General features: G+C 28.5%; 1 protein-coding gene across 1 annotated transcript in view; it reads right to left on the reverse strand.

Annotated features, from left to right (window-relative positions):
* Positions 1-14,365, reverse strand: part of LOC149885220 (uncharacterized) — a gene marked incomplete at its 5' end in the record, with an annotated part of 39,594 nt that overhangs the window by 7,967 nt on the left and 17,262 nt on the right. Inside the window, 15 exon segments of the mRNA XM_090094654.1 lie at positions 70-195; positions 1,658-1,777; positions 1,862-2,058; positions 3,055-3,136; positions 4,556-4,684; positions 5,837-5,953; positions 6,254-6,376; positions 6,590-6,733; positions 8,811-8,933; positions 9,155-9,280; positions 9,397-9,519; positions 9,639-9,782; positions 11,244-11,387; positions 11,571-11,714; positions 14,051-14,203. Coding sequence (XP_089950780.1) covers positions 70-195; positions 1,658-1,777; positions 1,862-2,058; positions 3,055-3,136; positions 4,556-4,684; positions 5,837-5,953; positions 6,254-6,376; positions 6,590-6,733; positions 8,811-8,933; positions 9,155-9,280; positions 9,397-9,519; positions 9,639-9,782; positions 11,244-11,387; positions 11,571-11,714; positions 14,051-14,203 — 1,995 coding nt within the window.

Raw genomic sequence — 14,365 nt, forward strand, 5'->3', positions numbered from 1 at the left:
AAGTAGAAGAATAGGAGGTTGAGGGGGAGGATTTAAAGACTGATAAGTAATAAAAAAAAAAGGTCTTACCTCCACAAGTTAACAAGTTATCAAAAGAAATGTAACCATTTTTACAAAAACATTTTGCATAGGTGGAGTTGACCACTTGACACTTTTGGTTTTTGTATGAAAAACATGAGAGAGCACCACATAGAGCTGATAAAATTAAAAACATTTTAATTATAATTAATAATGCAAATGCAAAAATATAATAAAGACTGAGTTTATATACATAAATGATGTTATGAAATATATTTATATTTTTGTTAAGCACCCTTTTAGACAATTAAGATAAACATTTTTTCTCAAGTTGCATTTTTACAAATGATTTTCAAATCGATGTAACATGAAACTGCAGAACTTTGCTTTTGATTAACTTTGTAAACTTGTCTTTTTATTCACTAAACTTGAGACATTTTTAACAGTGCACGAACTCCATTTTGTTTTAAGTAATTAAAATTAAAAACAATTTTCTGTTAAAAGGTTTAACAGTATATTGGAAAAGTTTTCAGTCAAATGTTACAAATGAGAACACAGTAATCAGGGTAAGGGATCTCTTTGAAGTATATAGACCAGTGAAGTGGTTTTGGAGAAAGCATGCCAGAAATGGGTTAAGGTATCCCATTGAAGAATATAAACCAGTCAAACAATTTTGGGGAAAGTATGGCTTCAATTACAAAAATACAAAATAATTGTCTAAGAGACAAATAATTTGTATTTTTGTAAATATTTAGTAGTTATTTGTATAATGTAACTTAGATTGCTTATACAAATAACAACTGCAGATTAAAAATCTCTATCTGTAACAAGAGATGATATTCTTCTTCATGTTATACCAACTGAGAATTGTATGTGATACAATATGCCTGTAGCATACATTTACCATACTTGTATTACAATTCTCCTAGAATATTAGAAAATTGCGGTGTGGGTTTTATCACAATTTTTATGACTTCTCATTCTGGGTGTTCATTGAATTAAGAACTTGTAAATGTCCCCACAAGTATCGACTCCTTGATGCCTGTTATTAAAATTAAAGTGAAACAAGATACCTTTCTCTACATCCAGGTCACTTGTTCCAAGCTCAGGGGTCGACTTAATGGGGTCATTTCTTGAAAGGAGGTCATATTGATCAAAGTTGTGGGTCTATGCTCTAGATTTGTATGGATTGAAGAGTCTGCTCATTGTTATAGATAAGGAATAATTCATTATGAAATATTAAAATTCTGTAATGATCCCGCAGTAAATTTTGAGGAAAATATCTCGAGGCCTTCCTAAAAGTTTATTTTTAGCAGATCTGAACTTTTTCAAAATTTTGTTTAGAATTTATATAGCTTAGGTACTCAGCTTAAGTATATAAGCAAAAAAGTGTTTTTGTTGACATAAAAATCAACATTAAAATTCAAACAAAAACCAGTGACACTGAATGTTAGAACTTATTGAAGAGATTTTCACACCTGTCACTAGTCATAATTAAGTATCTTGAAATAATACTATTTAAATTTCATCTCAATTGAGCGATGTAGTGAATACTTACTGTGACGCATTGCTTAAGTAGATTTTTTACGTATCAAAATCTTAAACAAAATAAAACTTAAAAAAAAGTAAACAAACTTACAACCAGGATCAACTGCAACTACAGGTGGATAGTAAGGTGAGCTCAAGACGCTACCGTTAGTAGTTACAGCTTGAAGAAATGTGGCATAAGGCTCTCCTTCAGCCAGAGCAAAATTATCGTCTTAAGATAATGAAAGTAAATAAATATACTAAAGCTAAATCTGCTTTTAAAAAAAACAAAAACAATAATGCGAATTATAGTTACAGATTTCTGCATCCCTTCGATAGCGATTGGATCTTGAATTTGATGCACCAATCTTGAATTTCTTATCTTTTGGACTAACTTTACCAACTCGATAACAACCATCAACATGATTATCTATATCTTCTTTAGTATATTCATTTGTTGCCTTTTTAGGGCGTATTAAGTTGAGCAGTTTTTGAAGAATTACATAAATAAAACTAAAAAAAAAAATATTTTAATCAATTTAGAAACTAATATTTTCTTTTAGCTTTTACATCTTTTTAATATTTTTTTCATTCATTCAATCAATATCTAGCTGTCCTATAGCTGACATAGTAAAAGCTTAAGGCAGAAAAATGCACACCTTAAAGGAACAACTAGTTAATGGTGGATAAAAAAATGGATGTCAAAGAATGTAAAGAGAGAACAGACATCACAAGTCAACCGTTTGTGTCATTTGCAACAATGATAAAAATATTATGTTTGTTTTTAGTGCCTTGATAAAACTAAAAATTCTTAAATGAAAAAGGCTTTGAGCAGATTTTTTTACTTTGCATTTGACATTTTTTTTATTTGATTAACTTTACCAGTTGTTGTTCCAGAGGCAGTAAATAAGATTCCACATTTACTGATTATAACAAAATATATGGAGTGGCAAATTGTGGGCATTTTAGGCAACATTAAAAGAGTTTAATGACTAATCGGAAAAAAAATTAAACTGAATATTTTAAAATTAGTTAGAGATTGCCCTAGATCAGAGATTGTTTTCCCTTTTCTTCAGCTCAAAGAAATTCAACTCTTTCTTACTCCACAAGACAAGATGGGAATTACTCAATTTCTTGATCAAATAAATTAACAACAAGTGTCATAAAAAGAAAGATTCTATGGTTTCAGTTACTTGTATATCAAACAAAAGTATATGATACAAATGGCAACTAAAAAATTTTATGTACCCAAAAATTCAATGAGGTTGAGTTCATTAATAAAGTAGTTACATCATTTGGTTTGAGGAAGCAATAGGAAGCACTTTATTTTAAACTTTGTTGTCCTTTTGTTTGTGCTTTTTTTTCATGCACGTGATAAAACTTTATAAAAAATTAACAAACTACTGAACTTAATGAACTACTAAAACTTCTTGGAACTTTTTCTTAATATACAAAAATTAAGTTAAACTTTCTATTAAAATAAAAAGTGAATCAATAAAAAAAAAATACTTTATTTCTTCTTCATCTAGATCTTTAAATGGCAGTATAGCAATTACAAAAGATGTTGAAGTTATATCCAAAGGAGGAGGACCTAAAGAACAAATTTTAAAGTTGTTCTTCAAATTAAAAAAAATACATTTGAAACACTGGACCCTTATATTCACAAATAACACCTGTTCCAAAAAATTTGAGACCAACTTGAATTAGCGATATTTAATTAGTAAGCTTGATAAAATAATTACTATTTGGTATCAAATGAAAGCTCTATCTTTCCTCTTTCAATTAGCATATAAATTCTCTGACTATTTTTTGTTTAGATAACAATTTAAAATGCCAAATCAACAAGCCCTAAAAAGTCATGTATAATTTTTATAAAAAAAACATAAAGATGGAAAACACGTTGTTTGGAACCATTTCAAAGTGGAGGGCTACTCAAAAGCAACAATTTATAGATATATGAACAGTTACGATCAAAATAAACCATTGGATTGCAAAGCTGGAAGTGGAAGAAGGCCTACTCTTAACACACAAAACAACTGCATCAAATTAAGGAAAATGTTTAACAACCGAAGAGGTGTGTCACTTTCAAAGGTTTCTAGAAGACTTGGTTGTAGCAAAAGCACCATTGGACGAATCTTAAAATGCTTTAAAAAGCTTATTCTTTGTTATAAAAGAAAAAAAAAGACCAAGCAGAACTCCTGAACAGAGGCTTTGCTTATTCAAAATATTGCAACCATGAATTTATTATTGACGATGAGTCATACTTTACTTTGTCGAATAGCACACTGGCTGGTAATAATACACACTATTCAAATGATCAAAAATTGACACCAGACATTGTTAAGTATTATGATGTTACAAAATTTGAAAAAAAACTACTTGTATGGATGGCAATCTCCCCTCGAGGGGTCACATCTACTTACATTGTTCCTTCTGGCCAAGCGGTAAACCAAGAGATCTATTTAAAAGAGTGTTTACAAAAGCGCTTGCAACCTTTTATTAATAAATATTATCGAGACACCAAGTATATCTTTTGGCCTGATTTAGCACCATCTCACTATGCTAATTTGGTAACAAAATGGTTAAAAACCCAGAATATAGCATTTGTTAAAAAAAAAAGACAATCCAGCAAACTTACCAGAAGCTCGTGGTATAGAGGATTTTTGGGCAATGCTTAAGCGGGATGTGTACAAGAATGGATGGTCTACAAACAATATATCAAACCATGAGCATTGGATTTGTTATTGTCCCAGTAGACTTGACCTAAATGCTGTAGAAAAGCTGGTACAAGGTACCAATACCAGACTTGATCAAATTCAAAGATATGGAGTCTTGTGATAAATTTATTTTTATTTTCCTATTCTGCATATTTAATTCTAAGAACCAAAAAAAAACTTTTTATTGTGTTTATTTAAGTTTTTATTCAAGTTTAAAGCCAGTCTCAAATTTTATGGAACAGGTGTTAGTAAAAAGTGAGAATCAAAAAAAGAATAAAAAAAAAAAATAATACCAGAACAGCTGTTATTAGTTTCACTCAAAACCCAATCCCCGCTGCAAGAGCAATCAAAACTGCGGAAGGTATTGTTGCAAACGCCAAAAGTCCAGTTGCAAGCTTTGTCTACAACACACTCATCAATATCTAAATGCAACAAACTGATTTTTTAAATCAAAAGTTCATAACATAAATATCACTGAAGCTCTACATATTACTAATTATAGAATAAATTTTATTGGGGTAATGGGTAGGAGAGGAGTTGGAAAAAATATATTACTATTAAGGTTCTATTGATCAATCTTATGCTCACAGCAGAGTTTGAAACTTTGAAGAAACTGCATAATCGTAATTTACTTTTCTTGAGGAAAATAGGCCTCAACAGCCTTTAACTTTTTAGGCATATTTATTTTATTTAGTAATAAAATAAAAGAAAGTGGAGAAACATATTTTGGCATTTTCAAAGATATTTATTCTTTAAAAATGCCAAAACTAAGCTACAACTAAGCTCTTGCCATTTGCTGTTGTGTGTGAAGTTTAATCTTTGTTGAAATACCAAATAATAGTTTTTAATCTTTTGCCTGTGAAATTTCACCTTTATGCATTAGATGAGACAAAGCTAAATTGGTTGCCTTAAATACATTAGTAATGCATTGGTGAGTTAGGTACTTTAAGTTTAATTACTTAAAATTTATGAGGAAATACTAAATATTTATGAGGAAGATTGCTTGAACCTATCTTAACTATAAAGTTTAAAGTTATGAAAAATTTTTCTAATTGTTCTTGAAATGGCATCATATTTTCAGCTTCTTAATACAGCCTTGAAGGGACTCTAATCAAACCATTAAATGTCAACAATTTCAATATTTTTTAACACAACTGACTTTTTCTCCACTTATCAAAACAGGACAAACAGTTTTTTAAAAAAAATACACTTTAATAGCTCATTTTCTTTTTTTTTAATTTGATTTGTTAAGTGTTTGATGGCATTAAACTGATCATTTAATGCTGTAGAACTTCATTTTCATACAAACTTTTACATACTTCTTAAAGCTTAATACAAAAATTATAACCAACTTTTAATATTTTAAAAAAACTCAAACAATACTTTGTGTACTTGTAAAGTGACTCTATGCATAAATCAGTGATTACTGTCTGATCACAAAACCAAGTACATTGACAGAAAAGAAAAACTCAACTAACAATTTTTTTAAAAGAGGAAAAAGAAATCATCATGAGCTACAAAAACTAAAAAAAACACTTTTAAAACTTTTGCATTTCTTTTGTTTTAAAACTTACCAACACAACTTGTTCCATTTAACTGCAGCCCAGCCTCACACAAGCAGCTGTAACTTCCTATTGTATTTTTGCATATACTGTATTGCCAGTTACAAGTAGTAGCACACTCATCAATATCTAAATTGTTCCCAAGTTTATGAACAGATTAATATAGAAACTACCTTGATTGTTTTATAGAAACAGGAAACTTCAAAATTTGATATCAAACTTTTGTTCAATGTATTATTGCTAATAAGACTCCCCAGTTTTTGAAATGACGCTATATGTAGTCTTGATTTTCATTAAAGTCTTATAAGTCATCTAATTCATTTCAATTTTTAAAAATGTGAGAACTTCAACTTTGATTGCAAAACGCTATTTTTTAAACGTCAGAGTAGTAAAAAAAAAAAAAATTTTTTTAAAAAGTTGTCATTTTACCAATGCATTCAGTTCCATTGGCATTTAACTTGAAGCCACTATCACAAGCACATTCATAGCTTCCATTGAGGTTTTTGCATTTATTATACGGCCAGTTACAAGTGTACTTACATTCATTAATATCTAAATATAAAGTGAAACAAAAAAGAATCAAAACAGAGCTTGAAGATTAATGTTGATTTTTAAGTTAAAAAGAGAAGAAAGGTTAAACAAATATCATTATTAACAAAGTTGCACCACAACATTATAAAAATTTCTTTGAATCAAGAAAATTATTCAAAAAGTTTTTTCTAAAAGTGACTTTATAAAAATTTTATAAATAAATGCAAAAGATACCGTTGCAGACAGTGTTTTTACTGAGTGAGCTATTTTGTGTATAACCAGGCAAACAACTGCACACAAAGCTACCAACAGTATTAGTGCAGAAAGAAGCATTTGAACAACTTGTGCCATCACTATCATTCTTACATTCATCAAAGTCTGATCAAATATAACAAAATTATCTTTATTAGCTGATGATAAACCAATAGATATTTCAAATAAAAATAACAAACTTGTTAGTACAGCATGTGCCCTTAAAATCTGCACTTATTTTTGTAAATTGAAAACATGAAAATTCTTTATTTTCAAATTAATTTCAAAACATATTTCATATCATTTTTGAATGAATTTCAAAAAAAATTACTCCATGTGTGAACCATTGGCTTTGATCACAACCTCAATTCTGAGCCAGAAACTCTTACATGCCTTCAGGACATACTAATTGGGCGTAGCATTCCACTGCTTGACAACAGAGGCCTTCAGAGCTTCAATACTCTTGTGGGGAGACGCACAGGTCTTTGACTGAACATATGCCCAAATACTATAGTCCAGAGGTTTTAAATCTAGGAAGCTTGGTAACCAAAAAACTTTCTCCTAAAAATTAGGCATGTTTTTTCTGAGCTACTACTGGCTCTTTCTGCTCTATGGGGTGGAACCCCATCCTGGTGGTATACAATTTTAGCATCAGGGTAAAAGTTAGAGTTGATCTATGATAGATCTTTCAAGATTTTAATGTTCATATCTTGATTGATTTTGACCCATAATCAATAAAAACAGGGAGCATCTTCTGGGAATTTAAGGCAACAACTCCAAAAATCATCAGAGAAGCAGGAGGTTTGGTCCTGAATTTGAACCTAACAGACTCTGGAATATCTTCTGGCTTTGAGGAGCTAATGTAGTAATTAGCCCTGTTTTTTATACAGAATCCACTGTAAAAGGTTTTTGGTCAAAGAACAGAATTATTGGTTGACCTTTTTTTAGGATGGAAAAAAGTTTTTATACTTCTCTCAACTTGGATAGCTTTGACTTCTTCAGTAATGAAGTACTTTTTGGATCTAGCTCTTCAGGTTATATATCACAACATTTCTGCATGTGTGCTCACTCACAGAGAGTTCCTTAGCCATCTTTCTCATGGATCAGATTGGATTGCACCTTGAACTGTTTAAGTCTTGAAGTTTTTACAGTTTTTGTCTTACAACTTTCTGGTTTCCTCTCTTTTCAATTAAACTTTTTAAACCAACTTAAAATATCATACACAGTTCATTTAGCCATCAAAAGTTTTGCTATAATGTCTTTGGGCATAACACTCAGAGACAAAGTTCAACAACAATTGTATTTTCAACAGTCATTGTAAAAAAATCAAATTTTTAATTTTATAATTTATTAATGTACAAATCATAGATTCTAAAACCATATATCAAAATAAAAAGTCCTACACAAAAAAGTTTTATATTTTTTGTGTAGGAATTATTATTTTGATATATGCATAGAATATAGTGCGGATATTAAGGGTGCATGCTGTACAAAGAATTATATTGTCAAATGAAAATGATAAGATAAGAGTTGGTAAAAAGGAGAAATATAAAAAAACAAAACATATAAACACAAAGCAGTTTAAAGTTAAAAGCAATGCAGTACTGCATAATTTCAAAGAAACAATAAGGCACTTAATACATATAATAACATTCATCTACAACAAGATTCATAAATATTTTAAATTAAAACCAAATTAAGTCCACTCTTAAATACTTATGTAAACTTAAATATCTAAAATCTGGCTTATTTTCATTGATATCAAAATATAAAAAAATAAACAGAGTTAATCTAGCTCGAGAAGCTTAAACTTTCTGCAGAACAGTACAACATAAATTTACAGGAGCAATGAGGCACATAGTGCACCTTCTCACACATATCTATATCTAGACTTGTATCTTACATATTAAAACCAAGATAAGACTACTTTCAACTTTGCACATATATACATCAATATCTTAAAGGACTCTTTTTCATTGATATCAAACTAAAAATAAACTTATATAGCTAATCTTGCAAATGAAACTTAACTTTCTGCCAACATCCATATCTATCATGTGTCTAAAATATTATGGATTATATGAAATGATGATTATTATTAAAATATTATGGATTATATGAAATGGCCCTATATATCTATCATGATGTGTCTAAAATATAAGGCCTAAATACATATATAACAAAACAACTTAAAGTAAGTTACCAATACATCCTGTTTTGGTAGCATTTAGTTCAAAACCATTTGTGCATGAACAAATATAGCTTCCATTTAGATTTCTACAGTTACTATTTGGCCAATTGCATGTGTAACTACATTTATCCACATCTTAATAAGAAACACATCACACTTATAATAGAACTTAAATATTTATATATATAAATACACACACACACACACACACACACACACACACACACACACACACACACACACACACACACACACACACACACACACACACACACACACACACACACACACACACACACACACACACACACACACACACACACACACACACACACACACACACACAAACTACTTACCAACACATTTGGTAGAACCAATTCCAGCAAGTTGAAAACCATTTGGGCATAAACATGAGTAGCTGCCAACAGTGTTTATGCAAGAATTGACTCCGTAGTTACATTGAGTTTTACACTCATCAATATCTAAAAAGTGTTTAAATATAGAGCATAAAAAGAATGTGGTAAACAAAGTCATACTGTCAATTTAAACATTCTAAATACAAAGCAATATAATGTTCTGTTAAAAAAATATCACATACCTACACAGCTGGTCTTATTTTCATTTAACTGATAACCAGTTTCACAAGAACACAAGTAACTACCATTAGTGTTGAAGCATTTGCTAAGATTCCAATTGCATGTGAATAGACATTCATTAATATCTGAAAATGAAAAAAAAAGAAATGCAGCATGATCATGCATTCATAAAACTTTCAGTGCTAGCAGAAAAAATATAAGGGATAAAAGATTATATACAATTTCTATCAAAATAGAAACATACCAACGCAGACAGTTTTGCTGCTTAACATGCCAACTTGGGAATAACCAGGTAAGCATTCACAAACAAAACTTCCATTTGTGTTTTTACAAGTAGAGGAACTTGTGCAGTTTGTACCCTCACTTTTCAATTGGCATTCATCAATATCTAAACATAATTTTGTAATATTGAAAAAAAAAAGAAAAAAATTAATCACTGAATTATCATTGATACAGTATCATAATTTTAAATACTTGCAACTTTCAAGCAACAAGTTATTGATATTAAAATTGATTAAAACTTTAACAGTGAGAGGCAACCAGAGTATTAACTTATACTTTAAAAGGTTGTTAACATACTTAAAAGTTGTATTTTTTTCAAAAGGATGTATTATGTCATAAGCTTTCTAAAAGATAGAACATGGATAATTGTTAACTTATGAAAGTTTAGAAATTACCAAAATAAGCAAATCTTAAAGATACAAATACATAGCAAAACTAAAAACTGTCTTTATTAGTGTTATTATCAACTTCAACTAAATCAACTAAAAGTCTACTAGTCGAAAGTCAATAATAATCGGCTTTGAAAGTTCAAATAATTGATTTAATCGACTATGGATTTCCTACTAACCCACTAAAAGTTGATTTAGTTGGGTAATCATCCTGACATCCTTATTTCTATTTTTTCACTTGATTTAATTTTATCAAACTTTAATATGGTTATGATGCTGACCAATTAGTAAAGAGATATCTTTATTAGTAGTTTATCTTGTAAAGATAATTTATTTAGAAAGATTGAGCAATGTGTAAGAATATCATTCAAAGCTGTTTTTTTAATTCAATCAAAATATCTGAACATTGAACCTAATTTACTGTGTCACATTCACTTAACTCTTAGCTTACTGTATGTACCACCACTCCATTAATGTTTCCTTTTTCTCATTATAGTAACCAATTGGTTCTATTTAAAACAAAATGTTAAGTAATGTGTTATGGTACTCAGTTAAGGATGCAAAAAAGTTTTATAAATCTGCTACCCCAAAAAAGTTTAGCCACCCCATCTGCCCCCACCTATCTACACGACCATTTTTTATTAAACTTTTTGCTTAAATTGTTGTAAAAAATGATATAAAATGCCCATTCGTGTTTTTTTTCTTTACTTTGTGATAGTAAACCATTTTATTTTGTTTGTTTAAATCGATTTTAATTCATCTAATAGATTAGATGAATTAAAATTGAACTAAGGAAATGCTCTTGATAAAACAACAGCATGTGTTATTATAACAGTATTGCATACCGCCTAGTTTTTTTGTTTACTCTCTTAAAGTTCTTTTTGTTTCATAGCATCTAAAAAATAAATTGTCAAGCAACATTAAAGTATATGATTATAATATTCAAATATTATAATCATATACTTTAATGTTGTTTGACAATTTTTAGTCGAAATATTTGAATGAAAAATTTTATTCAATTTTAAAAATGTATAGTTAATTTTGGTCGACTTTAAATAATACATTAATTGATTTAGTCGACAGTCAAATAATTTCTAAGTCATAACAACACTAGCCTTTATCAAAAGACAAGAAAAGGTTTTAAATTAGTAATAAAAAGTAGCAAAAGAAAGGTTTACCAATGCAGACAGTTCTGTTGCTTAATGCACCAACTTGGGAATAACCAGGTAAGCATTCACAAACAAAACTTCCATTGGTGTTTTTACAAGTAGAGGAACTTGTACAGTTTGTACCCTCACTTTTCAATTGGCATTCATTTATATCTAAACACAATTTTATAACTTGTACCATATTTTGAAGTAATATCCCCTAAATACATTTTCATAAAGTATCAAGCAAATATCTATTCATTAAAATATTTTTTTTACAGATTTCATTCTGTTAAAATTAAACTCTAAAAACTTAAACATATAGAAAAAAAATTTTTAAATAAAGATAATTAGTACCATTGCAGACAGTTTTGTTGCTTAACACACCAACTTGGGAATAACCAGGTAAGCATTCACAAACAAAACTACCATTTGTGTTTTTACAAGCAGAAGAACTTGTGCAGTTTGTACCTTCACTTTTGATTTGACATTCATCAATATCTAAACATAATTTTACAATATTGAAAAATATGAATTATAGATTTATGATATACTTATATTTTTTGTTTATAACTTAACACCTTCAAACTTTTAAAAATACAAAATAATTTTTTTAAGGAAGCAACAATATCAGGGGGACAATTGGCATCTGTTTAAAACATGAAATTCAAGTTTTGTTATTTGTGATGTTTTGGTTTTCTTTAAGTTTTGTGATGTTTTTTGTTTAACCATTGTGATTTAATTACATAAAATTTCTATTATAATATACTTTTGAACAATTTTTACTGATTATTTTATTATTTTTTTATGTATTTTTCTATAGAAACCACTTTTTATCTTTTTTAAAAATTTTTAATAAAAAAAAAATTGTTTAAAAAGTCTAAATTACAAAATGGGAAAAAAAGAAGACATTAATTCTTAGAAAAAAAGCATTTATTCAATATCTTATGACCTATAAGCATTACTTAATAAGTGAAATATCAAGAAAATGTGATGTATCAAGAAACACTGTAAAGCAAATCCAAGACATTTAAAAAAGCCCCCCATTATGTGTTCGGAGACAAGGCAAATAGCAGTTAATAATAAAAAAATAACACCCAGGATTAGAGAATGCTAGTAAAAATAGTAAAAGAAAATAGATTTATTACATCCTCTGCAATTACCGGTAAATTAAGCAAGGTGGAACTAAATGTAGAAACAATCACTGTTCAATAAAGTTTGTATGGATTGGGCATTAAAAGTAGAAGACCAGCAAAAAGCCCAAAATTAACCAATGTCCAGAGAAAAAAAATGCTTGGATTGGGAAAATTTGGTTTTCTCAAAGTATGCTTCAGCGATGAGTCTTAAAAAAGACTTAAAATATCAAAAGGGTTTTTAATGAAAAATTCCATGAAGATTAAATAATCCAGACAATAAAAATCCTCCTAAAGTCATGATCGATTATTAGTGGGAAAGGCCATGGTCAACTGTACATTGTAGATGGAATAATGAAACAGGACCAATACAAAAAAGTTATTTAACTTGTCTTTTAACTCAATTAAAGAAGCGGTTTCCAAATAAACAGAAAAAAATATTTATGAAAGATGGAGCCTCATACACCACTACAAAATCCATTAAAAAAAATTTTAGCTTCTCAAAAAATTCCACTATTTTATTAGCAAGGAAACTCCCCAGATTTAAACCCTTATTTTCAACCAGTTAGATCACAAATAAGATCTAACTGGTTGAAAAAGTTATTTGGCGTTGGAAGTATAATGAACATATGAAAGAGATGGCTTTAAACTGTCCTTTTTTAGTATACCAAATTGTATTATTAAGTATACCAAATTGTATTAAGTATACCAAATTGTAAATTGTATAACTGTATATACTGGTTTTGAATAATGTATTCTTTAGTATACCAAATCATAAGTTGTATAATACATAAAATGATAAAAAAATAAGGGAGGATCAATGAAATATTGAGAATTTCTGTTAATAAACATATTCTTATTAGTATTTTATGTTAGAAAGTATATTTATATTTTATACAAAGATAAAATTTATTTCACACATAAAATGCTATTTGAAAACTTAAACATTAATAAAACATTTTATATAAAGCTTAAACATTCACAGAAAGTTGTAATTTTTTATTCATATCTTCCTTTTCATAAATCTTAAGTTTCAAGCAACTCTTTATTCAAAACGAATTTGTCATTTTTTATTCAATCAAAATTAAGCTCTTATTAACTGAAACATAAACAAATAAAACTTACAATTAAATTTAAACAAATTTAACTTAAATTTAAGAAAACTCAAACAAACTTCCACTTTTTAGAAAACATTTTCAATCATAAAGTTTAAAGGGACATAGCCACCTCAATTAAAACTCAAAGTTGATCATAATAAAACCTATAACTACAGTTGGTTTCATATTGAAATCGAGGCTGATAAAGGAGAATTTAAAAATTGGTTTAAAAACACTGCTTTTTTTACACTGAAAAAAACTGAAAGGATTTAGGAATTTTATTAATCTAACAGTTTAATTTATTTGATAAAAAAAAATTACTAAGTTAATTTAAATTGACACAAAAAAGTACAGTTATTACTTTTTGTAGATACGTAATTACATACATTGTATTCATATTATATTCAATTTATATTACTTTATGAACTGATTTAAATCAATATGTAAAAGATTATTTTCAATAAAATAAAATACTTAAGGCTAATATGCAGTGAAAAAGAAACTAAATTAAAGATTGTTTCAACTAATGTAAATCACTTAATACAAAAGAACTGAATTGAATAAAATGAATTGAAAAGCAGATAAAACCAATAAATAATAAACTCACCAATACAGATTGTGTTCTTGCTAAGATTTCCAATGGGAGAAAAACCAGATAAGCATTCACAGACAAATGATCCAAATGTATTCAGGCAGATAGAGGTAATGGAGCATTCAGTGCCAGAATTCTTTAATGAACACTCATCAACATCTATTAAAGCTGTAACAAACAATATATTATAGTATTACTAAAATATAAAACATTAATAAAATAAAGTACAAAACTTGTAAGTAATATAAGCAACAGAGCTGCAACCACCAATTATTCTCTCAAATGCAAAAAAAAATCCAAAAAAAAGTTCTTAAACATTGAAAAAACATT

Source organism: Hydra viridissima, unplaced genomic scaffold (assembly GCF_058129835.1).
Source record: "Hydra viridissima isolate aposymbiotic clone 2 unplaced genomic scaffold, HvirCarnegie_v1 scaffold_8, whole genome shotgun sequence".
In the NCBI taxonomy this organism is placed as follows: Eukaryota; Metazoa; Cnidaria; class Hydrozoa; order Anthoathecata; family Hydridae; genus Hydra; species Hydra viridissima.